The sequence below is a fragment of the Furipterus horrens genome, unplaced genomic scaffold, assembly GCF_987537825.1.
Source record: "Furipterus horrens unplaced genomic scaffold, mFurHor1.1.pri manual_scaffold_2, whole genome shotgun sequence".
NCBI lineage: Eukaryota > Metazoa > Chordata > Mammalia > Chiroptera > Furipteridae > Furipterus > Furipterus horrens.
In genome coordinates, this window is record NW_028327172.1 from 41,100,862 (window position 1) to 41,124,857 (window position 23,996).

A 23,996-nucleotide genomic window follows, 5' to 3' on the forward strand; every position below is an offset into this window, starting at 1 on the left:
TGCATGTGAACCTCCCAGCCACCCATGCAAAGGTAAAAAGGAAAACTTTATAAATCAAAGGCCATGAGATAATAACATTGCTTTATAGTGCAGAGAATGGAAAATATTCGTCCATGAGACTTCAATCATTTATTCAACAAACACACTTTTAAATATCTACCAGATGGCAAGGCCCAGGAGTATGACAGTTAAAAACAGCCCCTGTTGAAGACTTGACTATCATAAGATGATATTCGTGCACTTTGTCTACTAACCAGCATTCAAGCTTCTGCTTTGGTGGGATTCAAAAAAGCCTCAGCATGTATCTCTCCTGAAAGCTAAGATTCTAATCTACTCCCATCATTGCCAAAATCCTACCAGCTATTTTAACTGCCAGGCTGTCATTGGTCACACCAATGTTCCAGCTGATGAGGATAATATTTTAATTGGTTGCACTAACGTTCCAATAGCCATTCTGATTGGTCATGCCAGTGCTCTCGTTGGTCACACTAACATTCCAAGTGGTTGTTCCACTTTGACACACCAAAGTTTTAATTAGAAACCTGGGGCTGCTTAATTTCATATATTCCATTGATAACAAAAGTTTTATTCACTCTCTCTCAGCTTGTATCTATTACCATGACCTCTACCTTTCATTATCATCACCTGTCAACTTTGTCATTAATAAATACTATCTTACGTCCTGAACTCAAAATCAGCCTTCAGCAAGCTTATCCCAGTCCAGCTCCACTTCCCCATCGCCAGGCTCCGGCCACTATTAGGTACTGTCACCTCTATCAATGTGTCTTCATAGCATTTAACTACCCTACATTCTCAACGACTCTTTCACAAGCTGAAGTCCTGACTTTTGCACAATATGACACACCTCCCTGGTCATCTCAAGTGAAGACCACTCCGCTTCAACAACCCAACTTCCAGAACACCTTTCTCCCTCCAGACCACTCTTTGTCCCTATTGATCATCTATGTCTGCCCATCTCTTCTAAGGCAGTGCATTCAATAATATCACTTCTCCCCAAATATCTAGAACCCAATAGAGTTGCCCATTTTCCTTGAGGCTTTTGTCTTTTGAGCAATAGTTTACCTACTGTGGGCACATTCTGCCTCCTCAGTAGCTTCAACATCCTTGTCTTTCTTCCTTTCCATATCCACTTGGGCTGCACGTTTCTTGACTTCACACGAACAGGCTTTGCTTCCACTTTGTTTCGGCTTCTCAGCAGGATGGCAACAACCTGGCTCTCGTCTTTGTCCAGAATGTTTGCTCTGCTTCTAAAATCTTCACCTCAGAAATTCTCTCCTGGCCACAATCCTCTGACCTTTCAACTGTCCCATTTACTCACTTGAATAATCTTTAATTTCTTCCTTGGTGGCCACTAGTTACTTAATAACTCTCTATTTTCCTAGAGTATCAACTTCCTTTAAGCAGTATTTGCCTCCTTATCCTCTCTATGCCTTTGAGGTTAGTCATTTTAATTGTATCATATCAGCAGCAGAAAACTCCTCATCCAGCTCATCCCTGAGGCCCCTAGACCTGAAATGCATTTGCTTTACCACAGCCCAGGCCATGCCAAACCTCAAAGCCTTTTGTCTCTGCTTGCCTGAGAATTGCTGGTAAAAGTCACTTAATGATGCCAACTGGTTTCCATACAAATTTACACTAATTACAGCTGATCTTCCAATACTGCCTGGCAAAATTCGTATTTATCTCTGGCTGGTTCCTTTCAGAGATCATTCCAAGTCTTTTCCATTCTCCTCAATCCCTAAACCCCACCCTGCCCCTGTCTTCTCCTTAAATAACCTTCCTGTGTTACTGAAAATATATTTTTTAATCACCTGATCATTCATTGAACTTTTATATCCTTTCTATTTCAAAATTTTCCCCAATCGTCTTTCATTTATATATCTTAAATCCACGTCTTAGAGAGGCCAGTCCACAACTCCTTTCCCAGGTGAGTCTGAAAGAACTGCACATAAGCAACTTCTCAGTCAGGCTCTTTCACCTTCAGGAACTGTTCTCCAGCCCAGAAGTTTCCAGGCTGCACATAAAAAGCATATGTGAAAAAACACAGGGATTGCAGAGTTTGCTCCTCAATCACCCCCTCTGACCCACCTTCCTGCTGCCGACCACTTCTCAGTCTCTAGACTCTTCACGGAATCCTCAAACAGCTTGATGAAACTTCAGGCTACTTCCCTGGTTAACCGGTGGCATTTGGCTTTGCTCTCTGAGTTCTGGCCCTGTTTTTCCTAGAGGGTAACTTAGAATGACGCCTGCTCACACGGTCCTAGGCTTTCCTTCACCCCTGTGCTGCCTTTGAGGGAGTTCCCAGAAAGTCTGTGCGCTACTCTAAGGTAGGACCATTAATCATCCACTCTGACAGGCATTTAATCTCTCTCTCCCCATCAGCTTATACTCCTCAGGCGATAAACATGATCAAATTTCTGACATTTGAAAGAACCTTCCCTCTGGACTTGGCCTTCCCCTCAAGCAACTACCACAAACTCCCGTGCTCTCACTGTGCAAGTGCATGCTCTGCGTGTGTGGCACGTATGAATGCTGTCTCTCCCCATCTCTTCCCTTCCCAAGTTCTAGAAAGAATAAGATGCCCCTGCTGCATCTTCTTCCTCATCTTCCTGCCCCTTCTCAATAAGATGTCTGCATGCCTGCAAGCTGGCTTCTGCCCCCACTAGGTAGGGCACAGAAACTGTTCTGGTTCTGGGGACCATTGTCCAAACTTGCAGATGTAACTTACACATCTCAGCCCTCAACCCACTCACCCCTCATCCGCTCCTCAGTGAAAGCTACTCTTTATCACTCCTTCCTTTCTTTTAGTTCTTCTGAGCTTTCTTTTTTTCTTTTCCGTCTTCTTTGCTGGCTTCTTTTATTCTGTCTACCCCTTAAGAAAAACAGTCTTGGGTCCCTAGCTCTCAAACCCCAAGACTGGAGTTATCTATCTCTGGATCCAGCCTGCTTGTCTGGAGAACCAACGTAAGGCTTTGCCCCTGCTTAGACCTGCAGGGTTAGGTCCTGCTGGGAATCTCTTGGAATCATGCAGCCGCCATAATGCGTGGGAGGTGCGGGGAGGGGAGGCAGGGGGCAGGAGATGAGGGGCACAGGTTTTATATGCAGCCCTGGCTTCTTCTCTCCCAATTCTTTCAATTGTTTCAACTTGTGTAAACGAGTGAGGGCAAGGGATGAGGAGGAGGTAGTATGGGAGGCGGGTGTTTTGTTTTGCTTACTATGAAGATCCATGAAACTGGGTAATAAAACTTCAGGAAAAACGAGTGAACAAAATTATCACTCACTCCTCTCACTTCACCACTACCAGTAATTTCTTCCAGAAGGACAAATACATCTCAGAGCAAATCGTCATTTCCTGTTTCCAGAGCTCAGTTTCAGACTAGAGCTGATAAAAAGAGTTTGCCTTTCAACTTATTCTCTCCTTAAAGGGCTACATATTGAAGCAATTACCTCCATCTTTAAGTGGAACATGACCCAGGGAGTTACTGACCAATGACAGAGGGCTGGAGCCAGTCTGGCAATCTGAAACCAGAATAAAAGAACAGGCCATGGAAAGACATGAAAAGGAAAATGTGTCCTTTGCCCTTTGAAGTAGGAGGCCCAGACCTTGCCGGAAAGCCTCTTTCATGAGTAACACTGTGCAGAGAGGTGCTTGTAGTCAACTTGAGCTTGAGTCCAGACTCAGTTCCCACCACTGAAATCGTGTCCCTGAACCTCAGTTCCCTTATCTGTAAAAAGGGCAGAGCACCTACTTCACCCTGTGGCCTGGAGATCAAAGATCACATGAGACACTTGAGCAAAGTGGTTGTTTCTGCCTCATAAATCTCCCGGGGGATTCTAGGGAACAACAGGCAAAACCCTGTTTTCTTCACTCCTGACTCAAGCCTCTCGCCCCCTCAGACAGATTTGTGCTCCCACAGTACCATGTCCCTAGCTCTACTGAATATTCTTTTTGAGATGGAAATGCCCCCTTAGAGGTGCTTTGGGGAAATTTATCAGTGGGGAGGGTGGGGGGAGCTGCTGAGGCTTTGTTGAATTTACACATCTGGGCACATTGTTCTCTCAGTCACCTCAAGGGCAGGAACTGGGCCCTGTATCTCCTGCTCAGTGTCTTGATTCACACTGACCATTAGTGTGCAGTTTTAACAAAACTGGAAAAACCGTACTACCGTGCAAAGAGGTGGGTACTGTCCAGTCCACATTGTCATCCCCATTCTCTCTAAATAGGAAGGCAAGTGGTGAATCTACAGGAAGTCATGTCCATTGACTCCAAGTCCACTAAATTTGTCACTTTCCACACCTCACCCAGAAGGCAGCCAAAACAATGAGATTGCCTGATTCCTGGAGCTCTGGATCAGGTAGGAGGACTGAAATAGAGCCTGGTGGCCTTCAGGGTTTCCCAAAAGCTGGGCTATGTCCTTACAAGGAGGCCTGTATCCTCTCTTTCTTTGTATCCACTTGGTTTCCCTATTCCTTCTTCTTTTTGGCAGTCAACATCGTTACTGCTCTTGACATTGATCACATCATAAATGGCCAGTCTCTGGAAAGTGCTGCATTTGGCTGCCGGCTTTGTATAAAATCTCTTACCCAGTGAATAGCATCACCTTCCTGCCTCTGGAAAAGGGTCCATGATGGGAGATAGAGGAGCTTGCTGTGCATGAACCTTCTGGACCCCAGCCCTCAGACAACCCACAAGGCCACTTCAGAAAAAGTCACCAGGGACCTCAGATACATCAACACACCATGGGGGACTCTCCCTGGACACAGGGGAGAGGTTTTGTTGCCAGCTGAGCCAGTCACAAGGAGAAGGGCACTAGCACATGCTTGTATTCCCAGGGTGTTATTTTGAGCTCTGGGTTCACACAGTCCAGTGTGCAGCACTCAGAGATGCAGCTGGACAAGGCCTTGACCTGCTTAAGGTACAGAGGGCAAGGCTCAGCCCTGTAAGCTCTGCACTCAAGACTGTCACAGACCTGTGAAAACTGATCCAGGCTGTGGCCCCTTGAAAATCCAATTGTACATTTCCCAGGAAATCCAGAGCTGCTCAGTGACTCTGAGACTGTATCTGAGTAGGTGATTCCTAGGCAGTCCCAAGAGATGCTGTAGCTGCCCCCTTCCGTAGCTGTACTGGGTTGCAGACAAGTAGTAGTTTGCTGCAAACTGTGTCCATGTGTTGCCCAGGTGGACCCACCCCTGTGCTGATTCTGTTTGGTCCTGGTTTGCCCATCCAACCCCAAGGTCTTAATGCTCTTTCTGATTTCTGGAGACCGGATGGGTTAATGCGTAAAAGAAAACAGATGGGAACTTAGAGATCAGTACTTAGCAGGGGCCTAGCCAGGCTGAGGGCTGCATGGCTCATGAGTTGGGTGGGGAACTCCCTTCCTTCTTGGGCTCCTGAAGGGAGGCTGACTTTGGTCAGGAGAATAAATATGGGGAGAGGAGACTCAGTGGGGTTTTGGAGCCCATGTAAACACAGGGTTTGGGCTATGCTGGTTGGGTCTGGGTACCTTAAGTCTCCAAAGTGCTATTCCAGCCAGTAAAGGGGGCAAAGTCTAGAGTGGAGGTTGTAGATTAGAGGTCTGTGGGACAGGCTTGACCTGATGGTGCATACCATGTGGTTCAAACAGTATTTTGTTTTTTTCACTTTAATTAGTCACCAATGTTTTTAAAACAGAAACTTATCTTTAAATCTGGATTTCCAGCTTCTTGTGAAAAATGGGACTATCTAACAACACTGGGCCTACATGGGCAGTCAGCTAGAGGTGAGTAGTAGCTGCCTCCTTTGACAAGACAGGTTCAGAGTGTGGAGCAGCATACTCAAGCAGTGTCAACAGGCAGTCAGAAGGCCCCATGCTGTGACAGTGAAAGAGACTTTTCAGAGTTCCTCAGGCCTTTAAGCAGGGGCCAGGCTTGGCTCAGGGCAGGAATGGTTTCTGAGGACTGACAGAAAGAGGCAATTGTTTGCTTCCATTCTCAGCCTCAAGGCCATTAGTCATTCTTGCTCCTATCACCAGAAGCCAAGAGCCCTGCAGTCCAGGATAACACAGTCAAAAAGGCAAGTCTCTGCCTGTCCCCCTTTCAGAAGACACACATACGTAGGTACTCCAAGCTACAGCTGGGACTGTATTAGCACTGTGGTGCAAGAAGTAAGTGTCTTTTAAAACAGCATCAAGTAGACTTCGGGAAAGCATTAACGTATGCAACAGCACATTCAGTCTGGGATTTGGAGCTGGGACCTCAAAAATCTCAAGCTCGGGCACCACCATGTCCAAAAAACACTTGCGTGGGAGCTGAGGCTCATATGTGTCCTATGAAGTCAACTCAGAATTTTCCACGAAAGGCGTGTTCTACATTCTTTTCATTTTACCCTTGAAAGACTGAAAGAATGCAATGAAAGTTATGAGCATAAAGTTATGGCTAAGTTCAGGAAGATCTTTAAACCCTAGAGGTGGCTAATAAGAGCAACCATACACCAAAAGATGCCAAGCCAAGACATCTACTTTTATGGTACATGCAAATGACATGCCTGTTACCAAACCCATAGCACACAAGAAAGAAGATTTAGGATACACAAGACATAAAGGGTAAATGAGATTAAGACTTTTTCAGAATTCTAAAATCCAGTCCATAGAAGGACAAGACACACTCCCCCAGGTGGTGCTAGGAACCAGCGTGACTGCTGGGCACAGAGGCTCTGACAAGCGCTCAGAAGCAGTGCCACAGAGAGGGTGTGGGGCAGTCCCGGAAGAGCAGCCAGGAATGGCGGTCAGAGAACTCAGGAGCCACAATGCAGCCATTCTCTGACCACAAATCCCACGGTTACTTGCCAAGCACTGCCTTCCTGAAACATCCACCTTCTGACAATTTTATGACAGGTTCCCTGCCACATCCAAGTTTTCTTTTTCTGTTATCTTTATTTATTTATTTTTTTTGTTACAACACTCCATCATCTTCCTCTCTCACCCCCACCCCAAAACCACACCTTGTGCAGCCTTAAAAATACAGTCTAGTGGGTTGTCCTATGCACTCTTTGTGAAAATGCTTTTCTGCCCTTTGAGATTTTTCTATCAGCTTATTTTCTCTCCTGGGTTCTCAAAAGAAAGACCAAACTTTTTAAAAATTTTTTTAAAAATTTTTTTATAAAATAGAAAGACAACTCCTATCTCTACTCAGATTTTCAGGGAGTGGGAAGAGAAATGGCACACAATTTAAACAGAAAATCAAATGGAGCCAGGAATGTGGTAACTTACTACTCAGCAATGAAAAAATAACAAACTAATAAAAGATTCTAGCTGTTGGAATTAGTTTTTATAAAGCATCTGAATAAAAATACTAACTTTAAAAAAATAGTTTTTCAAACACTCTCAAACAAAACTAATAGACACCTGGGAACTAAGAGATTTATCTTAAGACCAAAGGTCACAGCAATAAAAAAAACCATTAGAGCTTTGGAGGAAAGATTATTATAAGTGGTCATCTAATCAAACCTACTCATTTGAAGGGACTGACTTTCATTCTTTAACTAATGAGTGAGCCCTTTTTATGTGCCAGTACTATACTGGGAGCTACAAAGCATACACACATAAACTTTAGTCATGGTTTATTATTCAGAATAACTGAAAATGCAAAAAGTATGCAAGTTAAGAAAATGTATTAATTAAATACATTAATAATTTTCATAAAATAAAATGTCTAATTAGCTTCTCAACAGATTTTGAAAGGACTTTTGATAATAATTCAGTATTCTTAAAAATCGTAGCTCATAATTTACAACAGGTTAAAACTGTTCAAGAGAAGAAGAGTCAATTAACTATACTTTTGTTTAAAAAAAATCTATAAGAGAGAGTAAAGACAACTATACAGCAAAATCTAAAAATGGAAAAAGCTCTATGATATGAAGCATACCAAAATCTAAGGACTAAATTGTATCTCTGGTGTGAATAGAGCTTTGCAAGTTATATGTATACATAACGACAAGGACCAAAAGAAAATAAGAAGACATTTAAGAGATTTATTTATCTGACTAGTAGGACAAGAGCTAACTTTTTTTCATTTTGACATGTATTAAATTATATTGAAATATTATTTATGTAACACCTTTCAACAAAGACTATACAGAGTGAGGGGGTAAGAATGAGTGGAAAAGGGGCACAAAATAAGCTAACTAGTTGACTTTCTAAAACCCCAGATGCCACCTGCAGTGAAGCTGCAGTACACGTGATAATGTGAGGGTCATAATATGAGAGCTCCTTCACTGAACCAGACCTGGAGAAAGTGCTGCTTGGGAATCTGTCTAACCAGCCCAACAGGTTATTCATTGCAGGTCAGGCCCTCCCCCACCACCCCCACCCCGCTGGTTTCACCTGCTGAATCAACACCACACACTGGCTCCAGGAAGGACTGGAAAGGAAGAGCTGTAACCCTGACACAGAAAGGGGCTTTCACACAGGAGCTCTGATAGAACCCAAGGGCCTTCAGCGCCATCCACCCTTACCTGTTGAAGCATCTCTTCAGCAGCATTGAGTTTCACTTGGTGCCCTTCCAGGCACACTTCCAGGTCCCGAATCTTCTCTCCTTGGGCTTCCACTTGGTCTGTGAGGACACTCACCTGACAGGAAAATAAAGCAATGGTGTAGGAGCAGGACTGGCTCCCCACAGGGGAGAGTCTTGAAGCCACACCACTGATGGGTGGCAGGTGGGGGCAGTGTGCTGAACGAAGGAAACTCCAGTTGTTTTCTTACCTTGCCAGGGAGTCTCAGCCACTGCTCTTCGCAGACTCAAGAGAAAAACACCCAACAGCCACGAGAACTGCCTCTGGGCTGAATTCTTGTTCTTATTCCTCTTCTAGAGCTCACTCGGGCAGCCCCAACCTCAAGGCATATCTCGGCTGGCCTGCCAGGGCTTCTGCTGCCCCACGTGGAGGAGCGAGCCAAGCTGTGTGGAGACTGGCCAATGACCTCACCTCTCTCATAAGGGTGTGAGGACTGCTCACCTATCAGGTGAGTGTTCTGAAGCAATTAAGGAATGTGGGACGTAAAGGGCATGTATTAGCACTGACAAAACTTGGCTCCCGAAAGGTTTTTGTGCTTCACAGGCCAAAACAGGACTCTAAGTCATAAATATACATAAGCCACATTGCATACACAGTGGCAGGGAAAAGCATTGAGAACATTTTTTGGAATTAATTCAGAAAAATACATTTTAATAAATTATTTTAATTATACCCTAGATATATACTGAAAAAAATTTTTCATAGCCTACTCTATTAGCAAACTGCCTCAGGATCCTTTTCCTTTTTCTTTTTCTTAATTAAAAGTTGCCTCAGAGCAGGAAGGTGAAGAAATCAAATGGGTGACCTCCCTAAAATAAAGAAAGCAGTGCCTGGTAAGCTGAGATATTTTAGACCCTTTTGGTTTTTCACCAATGGTTCAGCAATTGCCACTTGCATATACAATAGATTATTTTGAATGATTTCTTAGTCCATAAAGGAATAAGAGCTGGAGCATGAAATAGTTACTGTGAATTCACTTACGAGTGTTTAAATAAACTTTATGAATTATAAAGCACCCCTCACAGAGGAACTAATCTAAATTAATATGGCTACATTAAGCTTTCCGTTTTTCTGTTCCCAAGTGATTAATAAATTATTGAAACATATTCCTGGAGTTGAGGCATGGTGTGCTAACGTTTCAATTACAGTTCAAAAACGGGCACCTTCTGCCTACTGAGCCCGTTTTAAACACAAACCATTACAGTTTGTTTGTTTGTTTTTAAATTTTTATTGCCCAATACCCTCCATAGTCTGGCCTTTTCAATTACTAACTCTACTTTCGAAAGGGTAGGATTCCAGGAGGTGGCCTTTGATCCCTGGGTTCCAGAGTTTCTGGGAGGGAAGGATGTGTTATGGTTCATCTTATTACGAGGATTACCACAAACGGTGTGCACCACACCTTGGGCCTTGGGCCCTGCACTGGTGGTACCCAGGGGACCAACTGTGGTCTGTAGCATGCTATAGCTCATAGCTCAGCTGCATGTCAGACTCGGGGTACACAGGGCTGCAGGGGCCTTAGGAACCTGAATACTCAGTCTAAGCACAATGAATGGAGAAGTGCGGAGAACCGGGACAAGGAATATAAAGATCCTAGAATGTGACCTTTACATAATAAAAACAAAATTTTTTGAGCCCTTACTGCATGCTAGGCATAATTTTAGACACTGGGGGAGATACAGAAGTGAAAAAAAGAAGAGGAAAGGAAAGGAAAGGAAAGCCTTAAGAACTTATATTCCAATGAAGATACTGGGGGTTTGGTTGTTTTTTGTTTGTTTGTTTTGGTTTTAGCTAATCCTGGAAACACACTATTTTGTTCTGTGTGATTTTCCTTGTTCTTCTATAAGTAAACCCAGGAAAACATTCTGGGCCAAGGACTTTAATTACTTCTGACTGGCTGAGCTGCCCTGTGACTTAAGCAAGAGGCCTTACGATGCTGAGGGTTTGTCTAACTGCCTCCACGGGGGGGCCACTGCAAAGCAGCGGTGCTCACATAAGCGCAGCTCTGACAGTCTGTCCACAAGCTCCTGGCAGAATAGAGATCGCTAGGATCCACTTCTGACTTTTCGATAAGCAGGTTCCTAATTGTGTCGGAATTATTTAAATAAAGATTGTTCAAGAATTTGAAAGTTAAAAAAACAAACCCATGAACAAAGAGATGATCAAATAGGACTTCTTTATTAAAATGTAGTCTCCTAAATAGGAATGTGTTATGTCAGCCATGAAGGTTTCTGGTTCAAATGTTTGCAATTTCATAGTGTTTGCTGCAGAATTCTAAACTGGACACTCATTAATCATCTCATTGAGATGGCATTTCAACTTCAACATCCCTCAAAATGTCTTTGCTCTAATGTGCCATATAATCTGGCCCCTGCTACCTCTCTGAAGGCAGTTCCCACCAGGCTTCTTTGCAGGTCATCAGCTCCAGCCACATGGCCCCTTCCTGTTCAACTCATACACCAAGCACACACCTAGCTCAGGGCGTGTGCTGGACCCACCCCTTCACTGGCCCGGAATGTGCCTCTCCAGGCACTCAAGTGGCACGTTCTCTAACTTCCTTCAAGTGTCCTCCTGTCAGGGGAGGTCTTCCCTAACTACACAATCCTTATCCTGTTCTATTTTTCTCCATAGTATTTATCACCACCTGACACATTTTGTGTGGTTTACTGAACACACACACACACACACACACACACACGGAAGCTCAAGAACAGGGACTGACTTAATCTGTTTTCTTCACTGCTCTATTGCTGTGTCCCTGGCACCTAAAACCAGTGTCCACCAAGTTGTCAGCACTCAGATATTTTTTAACGAACAAAATTAATGACATGAAGGAAAAAAAGACTAGGATGCAAAATTGTGTAACTGTATTAGTGGTTTGAGCTTACTTATTCAAGCTATGGGTAGGACAGGAAAAAAAGGCCAAAATGTTAAACTCTTTTTGATTTTCCAAAGTTTCTGAAATAATTATTAATTACTCTCACATTCATAAATCAAAGTAAAATGAATAAAATAAATAAGGTAAAATAAAAGAAAAAACCAACAAACCTACTATGGCCTCTTAACTCCAGTGCTCACTTCAGGGCCCTAAGCCCACAGTCTGGGAGGGTTCTAGAATCCTACCTGCCCTCTCTTCTGTTCCATTACTAGTCTTGTCCACTGCTCTTCAAGCTTTTTAAAAAACTAGGATTGGGATATTGATCTTGTTATTCTCCAAATCATCAGGGCATACCAGGCCTTGATGCTTAATTCATGCAGGTGAGAGCTAACATAGCAAAGAGCCCTGGTCACAGCAATAGGCCTCTCAGAAGAACACTCAACTTTATGTCCTACCAAGGAATGCATGCTTTCAGAACTGAAAGTATTCCTCTGACTATCTTTCTCCATGAAATATTTTGGAGTTCCTCTCTTTGAAGCCAGAGAGTCATCAAAGGCTTATTAACCCATATTACCAGCTCTAGGGGAGTTGGCCTCAAAGTGTATGTCTAGATCCACCTACAGATTCTTTGGGCCTGATCCCATTAACATGCACCCTTAGGCACATATCACTCACGGCTCTGTTTTATTAGTGACAGGAGGACAGAGCTCATCATCCTTGCAAGACTCCTGGGCTCCTAGAAGACAAGGCCCCATTAACCAGCCTGGTCACAGAACTTACAGTGTATAGGGACGGGTGAACACATTCAAAGCCCCCAAATGCCAAGTCCAGAGTTAAATTGTGCCCTTACTTCCTGCTTTGTTTCAGAAAAAGTCTTTCTAAAAACACACACTTTGAGAACAAGATAAATCCAACAGAGAAAATCCCTGTATGTCTCTCCTACTTAGGACAGCTACAGAGTTGGAAGTAATAGGGTGTGCTGGTTCCCACCAAAAAGGACCCACCTGTAATATGAGGGACTCCTTATCTCCTTCTAGACGTGCCAAGCGTTCCTGGTATGTTTCATTACTAGGAACACTGTGGTGATTTACCTGGGACTAAAGAGAAGGGGGAAAAAAAACAAAGAATTACTTAAAAGGTTGGAAAAACATCTTACCAACTCCCAAATGAAATATGTAATTTGTGTGGACAGTTTCACTGATCGTATGTGCAAAACTACCCACCTAAACAGGAAACCACAGAATTTCAAAACTACTACTAGAAGAACCTGACCAGATGCTGTTGATAGGTGTGCTTTTAAAGTTGGCAAAACCACCCACTCGATGACCTCACCCTTGGCCGGGAAGGCCTCAGCGGAGCTTCAGCCCCAGTGGTGCTTGCCTTGACAGGATGTGCTGGGTCTGGTTTAGCTGGAGGCACAACCTGCCAGAGGCACCAACAGCAATTGGTTCTACTCTTTGTGGAGACCAGGGAGCTGGTACTATTCACCAAGGAACTATGTGAGAGCAACTCCTTCACAGATCTGGGTATCTCTTAACTCTCATGCCAGCGTTCTCTAGAGCCAAGGCACACCTCACAGCACGGAGGTCCGTCCTAAACATCACCGTGAGCACGGAGGACAGTGGATGCCAACTTCAAGGCCCTTCATCTACTCACATGTCCCTTCTACAAGTAGCCAAGCCCGTCCACAAGTGGCCAAGCCCATCCCCTGATAAAGTCTCTGGCAGCCAGGCTGGAACACTGTGTTTCTACAGAGCTCAGGCTGAGAGAAGCAAGCTAAGATGAAACATCTTGAGAAGAACCCAAATAACCCAGAGGGATCTCAAAAGGCTAAGCAGAGAGAAAACACAGTAAATGGAAAGTAGCCATAAACCATGGAAAATAGAGGAAAAGGAGATTTGAAATGGCAGAGGAGAGGCAGAATCTTATAAAATGCCCTGAGTTAGAGACAGGAGCTGCAGTCACTTTCAGGGTGTGTCTGACCTGGTTGTAGGCGGGGTAATGGAATAGAGTTGGCCCAACGCCAACATACACTCCCTTCCTCTATGCTGAACGGAGGCTGAAACCAGAGGCCATCCAGGGGCTTGACAGTCTGAAAAAGTGATCTATTGCTAAACGGGAAAGTGACTGTCATAATAATCTGGGCTACTTCACAGGAATCAATGCCCCAATGTTCATGAGGAAAGTACCCTCTACCCCAAAGGAAAGTCATGATTGTGCAAAAGAAGAGGTCAGAGAGGAACCTGGGCACAGGGGACCCGAGATGGTCCCCTTCTCCTAAACCCATTTCCCCACATTCTAACCTTCAGAATGGGTTTCCAACCCCGCTCCATAATGAAAGGGAACCTCCTTCCTTCCCTTGTCCCATCCCTTCCCCAATTCACTGCCTAGGTGAGGGCAGGTGGCAGAAACAAGCCTGGCCCTAGAACAGAAATGGGGACCAAGCATTCTGCACTGAAGCCTGGAGTCTCACTTGGGAGGAAGCACTGGCTGGTTGTTGAAGATGCAGTGGGGGGGGGGGGGGGGGGGAGCACAGGGGCCATTTCTCAGGGCGGCTGTGCCAGGCACAGGCTAGACAAGACCCAAGACCATTGCCACACCACTGCCTTTTACCAGCCTCTCTGCAGTCTGCATCTTGTTTGTGGACACTCTTCCACACCATAGACAAAGAGCCTTAACAATCACAAATGGCTTCTTTGTGTTGATGGCAGTTTATTGTTGTTACATTAATTAATATTTCAGTCCTCGCATGGTCAAATTCTCTGACTAGTATTTAAGGATATAATTATAACCTACATTTTCTCAGAATCTTACAAGAAAAGAGAGAAAATTAATTCCTAACGTCAGGTCAAATGGTTCTCTGTCAAAGAACTCACATGATGGTGACTTTCAGGGAATAGAGAGAATAGATTGATGTCTCTATGCCCTCTTGCATCTCGATTAAAGAATGAATGCCACAGTCAAACATAATTCCTCTCTTGTATCACAACATTGAACCGGGACAGGAGTTTTTCTTATATATATAGTCAATAACTCAGCAACTTTAGTCAACATTTTTGAAGCTAAACCACCCTTGCCTCTATCAAAACGTTGCTGTCAAGAGGCTGGGTAAAATCTTGAATGCAAGAAATGCAGCCTTTAAAACCCAGGTCTGTAGAAGGAAAATATAAAACATAGCCCGGAATTGTCAGATCAAGGTCTTCCCGGATCTTAAGAGTGATGTTGCTGAAAGTGCTCAGAAACAGAGACAACACAGTGCCTTGACACCTACAGATTATGGGTCTGTTTCTAGAAGACCCAAAATGTTATCACCACTAGGGCTAGGCAGGCCTAATGTACAGCTTCAGCAGTCAACAGTGTAAGGTGGGGCTCTTTTCTAAGCCATCTCGAAGTGGAAGGGAGAGGCTTCATGTTTCGCCAGCAGCTGTGCAGTGTTCTGTGGTTGGGGGTCAGGGAGTTGATGGTGATAGTTAACTAGCCACAATGCTTAGGAGAGCAACAGAGGATGGAGAGTGGACTGTGCTGTTCCCGGGAAGGATAGGACTGACCAACAAGATTCCAGCATGGGCAGAGTCCCTACACAAAGGGCTGTTTGGGCTACACAAGGACACTAGCCTAATTGAAACTGAGTCTTGCCCCCACCCCTCTTACAGTGAGTGTAAAAGAAGTTTATTCTTAGTAAGTTCCTTATGTTTCGAGAGCTGGACACTAGCAGACTCAAGAAATAAAGTGTGTTTGCATATCTTGGGAAACACTGCACTTTAAGTAGAGATTATTAGTGGATGTCTAAGGCCCCCCAAAAGAAACCTTATCGTTAGTTGTAGAGAAGCTCAAACTAGTCAATTTCTCCTTTGCTAAAGAAATGAAATGGAGAAGACCAATACAGACAATGCTTCTGAACCCTTCTTTAATGAAATCTATTGTCTGTCTGCGCAGAATAGGCTGGGATCATCACCTTGACTGTCACCACATGGCAGAAGTGAGGGCTGTCATCTCTTTAGAGAAGGTCCTCACCTCTCAGTCACCTGATTCAAGCTTGACTGGTTGGAATCTTTCCTCTGAATTTCTATACTTGGGAATAGAAAACTGTTATTGGTGGTGCTAGAAGGCTCTGAGGTTGTTAGTGGACACGTCCCCTTCCATGCAGAGGAAGCAGGTTTGCAGACAGAGTCGGCTATGAAGCCAATAGGCACAGAAGCAAATGAAAGTCAGGAAAAGATAGAGGGTGGTGGCATTCTCATCCCTGGTTCATGCTGTCTAATGGCAGGGATCCATCCTTGCCCTTCCTGTTAGTCCCTTCTTGGCCTGCACTGGTTCAGACTGAGTTTCTGTTACTTGCAACCAAAAGCCCAGGTTGATGCATTTATCTCAAATGGTGATTGATCAATCAATGGACTAAAATTTACTCCTTTGGAAACAGACTTACAAGAAAGAATTCCTGCTACTGGGATATAGAATAAATTACAAAGGAATTCTGCCTACTGTTGCTTGATTTGCTTGAACTGGAAATTTTGAAGATGGCATTATTGGTTCTGAGCAAACTGTTGTTAAAGTCAGGATTATCATCAAGGGCTAATGGGGATCTACTTTGTGGCACAGGGTGCGTCTATGTGGGATGTACCGGGATAAAAAAGGCACCCAGTCTCCTTTGTGTGGAATGGATGGCTTCCTATCTACCACCTGTTGGCCTCCATTCTCATTTCCCATGTAAAACAAGACAGGGAAATGACACAGTAAGACAGGGAATGACACAAGATTCAGCAGGCCCATGGGCATCAACTGGGGGCAGGGGTGGGGCTTAAGTCTTCCCCACAGAACAAGGGCAGCAAGAAATGGCTCTAACCATGTGTGATCTCAGGAAGGTCACCTCATCTCAGATGCCCCATCCTTGAAATAGAGAAGATTATATCTCACAGAGCGACGTAGAGGGTCCCTCAGGTCATTATACACAACACATGTGAGAATAAAAGTACAAAATGCTCTTTATAGCAGGATACTCTAATATTTCCTCTGTGTAATATAAACAGTTTCTGAATGACGATGGAAATACGGAATGCATTAAAATGGCTTTGTTTAAGCCAAAAGACCAAAACAGCATCAGAAGCAGTTCATCCCTTGTCCTGACAGTTTTAATTAACTCTTTTTGTACAAGAGAACAAAAAGAGGCAACATTTCTGATCAAGACACCTATGAAGTATCTGTAAAGATCTGCACAAACAACACAAAGGGAAAACAACCATAAAGTTTCAGGCTGGAAAAAAACAAAATGCAGCCTCCGTGACAACACAGAACCCCCTCTAGCTGAGAGCGCTGGAACTGCGATTGTGGTGCAAACGGCAGAGGGACATGGTCACTTTTCCATTGTCCCTGAAAAGTTGCCTGTGTTTTGCGTCATATCTACATGACCACAATTTTTCCCTCTTTATAAGCATTTTACTACACACTATAAATTCTACATGCTATACACATGTTTATAATGAGCCACATTGAGGATATCAATAGCTAGTAACAAACAATCATAAAACTTGGATTATTATTTGTTACAACCCAGAAGTCAGGTCAAATTTAGGTGAAACATGAGCCTTCCAGCCGAATCACGCCCAGCAGCCTCCTCAGAGCCATCACCCTCTGCCTCTCGTAGCTGGTCAGATTCCGCGATGCTTGCTCACTCCTGGCCTGGCCCCTCCACTGGAGCTGGGCCAAGGGAGAGCCATGTTAGGTCCCTGCAGAGCTCTGGATGGCATGTGTGCTTGCCACCATGGCTGGGGGCCATGCAGAATCCCCAGAAGCATGACCCCTGCCTCTGCCAGGAGAGCAGGGCCTCCACACGTGCTCTGGTACACTCCCAGGGATGGCGGTGAGAGCATCCTGCAGCGTTCCCTGACTGGCACGCCCCCGGAGACCTGCCGTCAGCACTGCAATTTGCTGAACGTGGGCAAAGAGCTGGTTCAAGAACCATCAAGTGGGGCAGACCAGGGGTCACATGAGGGTGTCATTTGATATGCAAGCATGGAGTGTGGGGAAATCCTAAGGCAGTCAGCTCCCCAGTGTGGCAGCTCTAACCAACGTGTGTCATTCTTCAGAGCCACAGCTGCTTCTCAGCACTCCTGCCTTGGGGACCTCAAAAACACAGCTGCCCTCCTTTTTCTGGTCTCAAAGTCTGCAGCCTTCACCAGGTGAAGTTACTTCCTTCTAATAAGCTACAGATTCCAGTTCCCTTAGGATCTTGGTCACAATATATACGCTGTCCCAGCCAGTCAGATCATTTTAAATTATATGATGGCTCCTTGCCTGAAAATACGCTGAGATTTTGAACACAACACGCTGGGTAAGCCTTGGCCCTGAATAAGTCTTGGGGTGGTTCTCCCTTCTTTAGCCACTAAATACATAGATGATGTATTTTTAGCTGAATAAGAAAACAACAACAACGAAAATGTGTCATATTTCAGGCTGCCTGCTCAAATGGATCTTATCCAATCCAGAAAATCAATTTCGAGTGAGCCATGACTGCTGGACACAGGGGACACACCAAAGTCACTACAGTTATACTTCACATTCAGAAGCATCACTCACATAGCAAGCTTTTTGGAAACTTGAAAAATGTACAGCTTGAAAATAAGGAGACCAAAAAGATAAAGACTGAAAATAAGTGGATAACAGCAGTTATAGTCAATTCCCATTACATGGCTCGGGTTGCCCATCACCAACAGAACCAAGCAGCGTGAGTATAGGCAGGTGCTTGTAAATAAGAAAACCTCCCTAGATTCTCTGGGTAAGGATTTAAAGGCTATCTAGCAATTGTTATAAAACCAACAGTTCCCAGAACCAGTTCCACTTTTTCTAGGCAAGGAATAGTCAAGCCAATCTACTACCTTTGGCATAGTTTAAAGTTTCTTCCAAATGTAGTGTGAGTGATGTGCAATCAGACCTTTAGCTACCAGAAGTTCAACAAGAGACATCCTATCCTGACCTTGATCTTCTTATGCCCTCAGCCTCTTGGTTTCAGTGATATGTAAGTGGAGACTAAGTGTTGATGGTGAGGTTGTCAGTATCAAATGATCTAAGTGCCCACCTTTATGGGAGAACAAAACAAAATTCATAAAGCAAATTAGCTTGGCTGACCAATGTTCATGTAATTGTGTTTATTCATTTATGTATTCAATGACTCAAGTATTCCTGAACACCTACAAGACGTCACACTCAGTGCTAAACAAATGCGTCCATTCCTGCCATCAAAAAGCTCTGTAGTCTTACAAGGAGATGTGATCAGTACTACCACAGAGTTGTGCATAAGCCAGCAGCAGTGGCAAAAGGGAAGGATGAATCAATTACACCTTCAAAGGACAGGAGAGGCTTTATAGTGGAGTCACCACTTGAATGATTAAGTCTTAAAAGCTATGAAGTAACTTTCCAGGAGAAGGGGAGAGCAGCGTCCTTGGAGTCTTCCCATACAGACAGGCTATCCATGAAGCTACAACAATCACTACCCTTCAGACATTCCAGTTTCCAGAACTAGCAGAACAAAGGATAACTTGAGGCCAGTCTGTCTCTAAGTTCTCCAACCAAGCAGTGGCTGTGTTGCACAGAAAGGCTCCTAACTGATCATCCTGGGGGAATTTGGAGTGAGAGAAATGCTTTCGATTTACCAAGATCTTTTTCCAAAATCACAGCCTTGGACAAGCTTAGTTCCTGCTGAAGTTTCTTAATCAGGTGGCTGGATGCATAAAGGACCCACAGCACTGGGCCATAGGAGAAGGGGTATTTGTACATGTGCTGGTATCTTATGAAGGATGGTATTAAAGCCAGGCAGAGAGGAACAATGGAGGCTCTTTGAGTGATGCTCTTTCCTCATCTTGCCAACTCCAGTAGACACACTGACTACTGGAGACAGAGGGGCAGCATCAGGTGCCAGTGTTGGAGGTGGAGGGGGTGCTATGACTGCTTTAGCTCACCCGAGGCATTAGAAGCAAACTGCCCAGTGCCTCTGGGACTGCCTGGACCTTCTATCTGAAGAGCCAACAATCAAATAGGCATGAGAGAAAGATCCATAGGTGGAAATATGGGATTAGGTGAGGACCACAGTGGGAAGCTGGCACAAGAGTGGCATTAACTCTATGGGATTCCCAAATGGAAAAGAATTCAGGGGGAAATAATGGGAGAGGTTGTTTGGGAACCAGAGGCAGTGAGAACAATATAATAGAAGGTATTTTAAAGATGTCTTTAGAGACAAAGGCAGTGTGCTGTGGGCTTGGGAGTGACCAGGAGGAGATGGTGAACTTTTAGCCTGCTCTTTTAAGATTCCTGGCGGCAAAAGGAATGTAAGTCATAAGTTAGCTCAGAAAGGCATGCATGCACAAGGTCAGAGATGGTTTTGATTTGTTTTTCCCCTAAGGATTGAGAAGAAGCATTTTCTGCCAAAGGCAAGGGACAAGTAGGTAGAGTAGGAACTGAGAGAAGAAAATCAGAGGCATAAGAGGAGGTAGAACAGTATTGAGTCAGGAGGACAGGATACTGGGCTAGCCTTGACCAAGAGAAGGGACTCTTGGCCCATGAAACAGAAGAAAAGGTTGAAAAATGATGGCTGTGAACATAGTTAATTTTGTGGTGATAGAAAGGGAAGATGAGAGAGTCATCAAAGTGTGGCTATTTTTTTTTTCCAGTGGCCTAAGTGTTGGCATCAGTTGAGAGGGGAGCATAGAGTTCGGACAAAGGGAAAGGTGAAAGAGCTGTTACAAGGATGGGGAAGGGGGGAATGCAGGGACGATGTGTCAAGGTCCCCAAGTGCTGTTGCCAGCCACAGAACTACCCACAGCTGTGTGGCTCTGGAGTCTCTACAAGCTACTCAGTAAGGACTGGTGTGATGCCACTTTGTTAAATCCGACTGGGAAGGAAGCCTGAGGGCCTCTCCCAGGAGCTGGCAGACAGGAGTCACAGGTGCTAGGGATCAGAGATGGCAGAATTCTAGTTCCTAAATTATACTGGGGAATATAAGGGGTAGGCATTTTGGGTGCATTGGCTAAAAATGGGATGTACCTACAGGAAATTGCAGACATCTAGAACCCTCCAGGAGCCATACCTACTGTCATTCTCCTTATGGTCTTGGAAAACCTCTCAAGGTTTGGCACATGGCTCTTGAGTAACCAGAGGCTGCCAGTTATGGTCAAGGTCATCACCATCTTAACCAACACTTAAAGAATCTTCCCTAAGCACTTTATACATATGTTGCATTATTTATCCAAATTTTAAAGTCAAGGAAACTGTATTCCAGGGAGGTTAAATCAATTGTTCAAGGTCACATAGAGCTGAGATATGAATTCATGGAGTTTGATCCAGGATTCATGCTCTTAGCCAGTAGGAGCAGCTTTCACAGAAGCTGCCAACTGCTTCTCCAGCTTCCGAAGCAGTCTGACCTGAGTACAAGGCCAGGCAGTGTCTAGGATGCCTGAGTGTCTATTTGTCTTTGCCACTCTCTGGCCCAAGTGGCCATGCTACTGTATCAACCATTTGAGCACCAGATGATACAACATGAATTCTCACAGTAGCAGCTTGAGTTCCTTCCACATTCTATTGCAGAACCCAAGCCAATTGCATGGGGGGATCCATGGGGGATTCCACTTTCTTTGTGACTTTGGGTTGGAATTTGGCTTAAAGACTGAGAGTGATAGAAGCCAGCAACAGTGTGAAGATGCTGACAGGGTTGAGATTTCTATCCCTGGGAAAATGAACCCTGCTTGGAGCTCCTTTTAGAGGCTCTGTCAGGACTATGTAGTAGCTTGGAGTCACTCCTCTCAAAGCAAGTCAGGTGTGAGCTGTCTGCGAGTCAGAAATCAAATCGCTGAGGGGCAGATGAGCCTCTGGATACTTGTGGCAGGAGATTACATGGTCCCTGGCCTCTTTCTATCGGGGAAGGAGCTGGAGGACCAGCTCTGGTCAGTGTTCACTCAGTAGCCAGTGCCAAGCTGGCCAGAGCCAACAGCCCCTGGGGCCTTTGGTTACTCACAGTGGGCCAGGTTGTAGCTGCTTCTTCTAGGCCCTTAGGATGCTTTGGTGTGAAACCTTGACCTGAAATGTGAAACGGGACCGAGAAATGAAGGAATGAAAGGCCTACGATGCATAGCTGGTAGAGAACACAACTGGTCCCATCTGTTCCTCTTTCAATTTCCCCTGCCTGGTAATGCGCAATAGCAGTTCACTCTTATCGAATATCTCCTATGTTCACGGCACTATGCTAAACATTTTACATACATCGTCCTACCTGAGCCTCACAAAACCTGTAAGTGGCAGGCACTTATCTTCCTTATTTTATAGGTGAAGCAATCCAGTCTTCTGAGGTAATCTACCTAAGATCACATAGCTGATAAGTGTGGCAAAACCAAGATTCCATCCAGGCCTTACTTAAAAATGAATATCCACCCCTCCCCCCACTCCAAGGCCACTGAACAATGTTTCTTTTCTGAGCAAATGGTTCCCCTCTAAGCTCTGTGCCTCCCTGACCATAGGTGTCTCCCTCATTGCCCTAAATTCAAAGACTGTCTTGCTCTGAGGCATTGCCCTCCTGGACTGGTCAAAGGTCAAAGGCTCCTCGACTGTGCTACAGGTCACACCATCCAGGCTCCTCTTCTTCTAGAACCACCCCAAACGAATGGGAAAAACAAAGGCTAAGAGAAACCCCTGCTCCAAGCCACCTTGGCTTGAGGAGGGGTGGGTGAGCTGGGCAGCCAGGAAGTGCCGTAGACCTGCCCTCCAGGGAAGAGTCCACTACGGGGATGAGGTCAGCGAGGGCCTTGATGGAGCCAGATGAAGTGGGTGGGAATTAAAGAAAAGGAGGGCATTTAATATAAGCTCAGAAAAGGGAGGGAGGATACTTGGGAGCCCATCAAAGTAGATATAAATGATAAAACTAATAAGTTAAGGCGGGGTTGTAAAAGATCTCTAAGGTCAAGCCAGCAGAAGAGCCTGGGCTTTCTCTTCCAGATGAAGGTCAAGTACTGGGGGCTTATAATTAGGTCAGAGGATGAAAAAGCATTTTTTCAAAGGGGGATTTTAAAAAGAAGAATCTAGCCACAGGGTTTAAGGTAGTGGCACCAACTATCCCAGGCAAATCACAGCAGGAAGACATGGTTAAAAGGCCTTATTTTGGATATAGGAAAATAAAAGACTACATGATGGGGAGTGTACTTCTTATCTATTCTCCCCCACCATCCCCCGTATCTCACCCTAAAGAGCTTTTTGAATGCTTAAGATGATGGATGCAAACTTTTGTCAAAATGTCTGGTCTCTTAAGCATACTCTCTGGTGGCTGCAATGCCCCATCCCAAAGCTGAGCAGGGACTGAGCACAGACAGGATTTCTGCTGGGCTCTAAACCAATCATTTTCTACATATTTGGCAGAAGAGATGAGGGAAAAAAACCAAACGGGGAGACAGAGAACAGGGTTCAAGACCAGGGTGCACCACTAATAGCTATAACCCTAATGAGCACAAGGGGCTTAGCCTCTCTTGGGCTTGGTTAAATGAGGGGTTTGTACTAGCTGATCCCGATAAGCCCTCGGGCTCTTGAATTCTGTTCAGCTGCCTCACTTTTCGCAACACTGCTTACCATACACCACATCACAGTTAGTCATTTTCTTAAAATACAAATTGGTTCCACTAGTGTATCCCATGCCACTTCTCTGCTCCAAGTCCCCCATTAGACAAACCAGCTCAGCCACAACCCTCACTGCGGCCTTCACTGTCCTGTGTGGTCTGGCATCTGCCTGCCTCTCCCTGTGGTCACTGAGCTCAGCCACACTGCCTCGCGCTCACCCCTGGAACTCACCTGACTCCCTCTTGCTTTCTGACTTTTGCACATATTACCCTCTTTGCCTAAAATGTTTTTCATTCCGTTTTTTTCACCTGACTCACCCCTACTTCTCTTCCAGGTTTGTTTCAATTAAGTGTTACTTCCTTAAAGAAGACTCCCTGAAGGCTCCCGCTCAATCTTCAATAGCCCTCCTGGGCCTCCTGCTTCTCTTCGCTGCACTTACCAATTAGTAATGTGGGACCTACTTGCTGGGACTACTTAACCTCCAGCTCCCACACTAGAGGAAGATCCACAAGGGCAGAGACTGGCTCTGCTTTGCTCTCTGGACTCCCAGCACCCAGACCTCAATAAATATTTGCTGAACACAGTGCGGGAGGTGCACACAAAAGCCAACAGGCCCAATATTTGGGCATCGGGGTCGGGGCCTTCTGAACTAGATACTTCCTGTCCTTCCTATGTCTCCCCAGTTACAATGCCAGATCTCTTATCTGTCAGCTGCTTTGGGCCCTCCTGCCTCTGCAAAACATCCAGCCTCAGAGTGAAAATACAGGGATACCCCTCTTAGCCAGTTTTAAAGAGGGTCAAATGAGGAAAGAGCCTGAGTTCTGGGAGGGCAGATGAGACTCCAGTGCCCAGCATTCATTCATTCCTTGCTCAGTTCACACCACACACTCACGCTCATTCCTTTAAGAAAGGGCAAGAGCAACTTGCAGCCCAAACCCTGGAGCCCCAGAGCACTGAGAAGAGAGC

General features: G+C 44.9%; 1 protein-coding gene across 1 annotated transcript in view; it reads right to left on the minus strand.

Moving 5' to 3' along the window:
* PPFIBP2 (PPFIB scaffold protein 2) overlaps window positions 1-23,996 on the minus strand; it is a 95,054-nt gene that overhangs the window by 46,089 nt on the left and 24,969 nt on the right. The window contains exons 3-4 of the mRNA XM_090264317.1: window positions 12,449-12,541; window positions 8,513-8,626 (exon numbers count right to left, since the gene is read on the minus strand). Of these exons, the coding sequence (XP_090120443.1) occupies window positions 8,513-8,626; window positions 12,449-12,541 (207 nt within the window). The remainder of the gene's footprint in view (window positions 1-8,512; window positions 8,627-12,448; window positions 12,542-23,996) is intronic.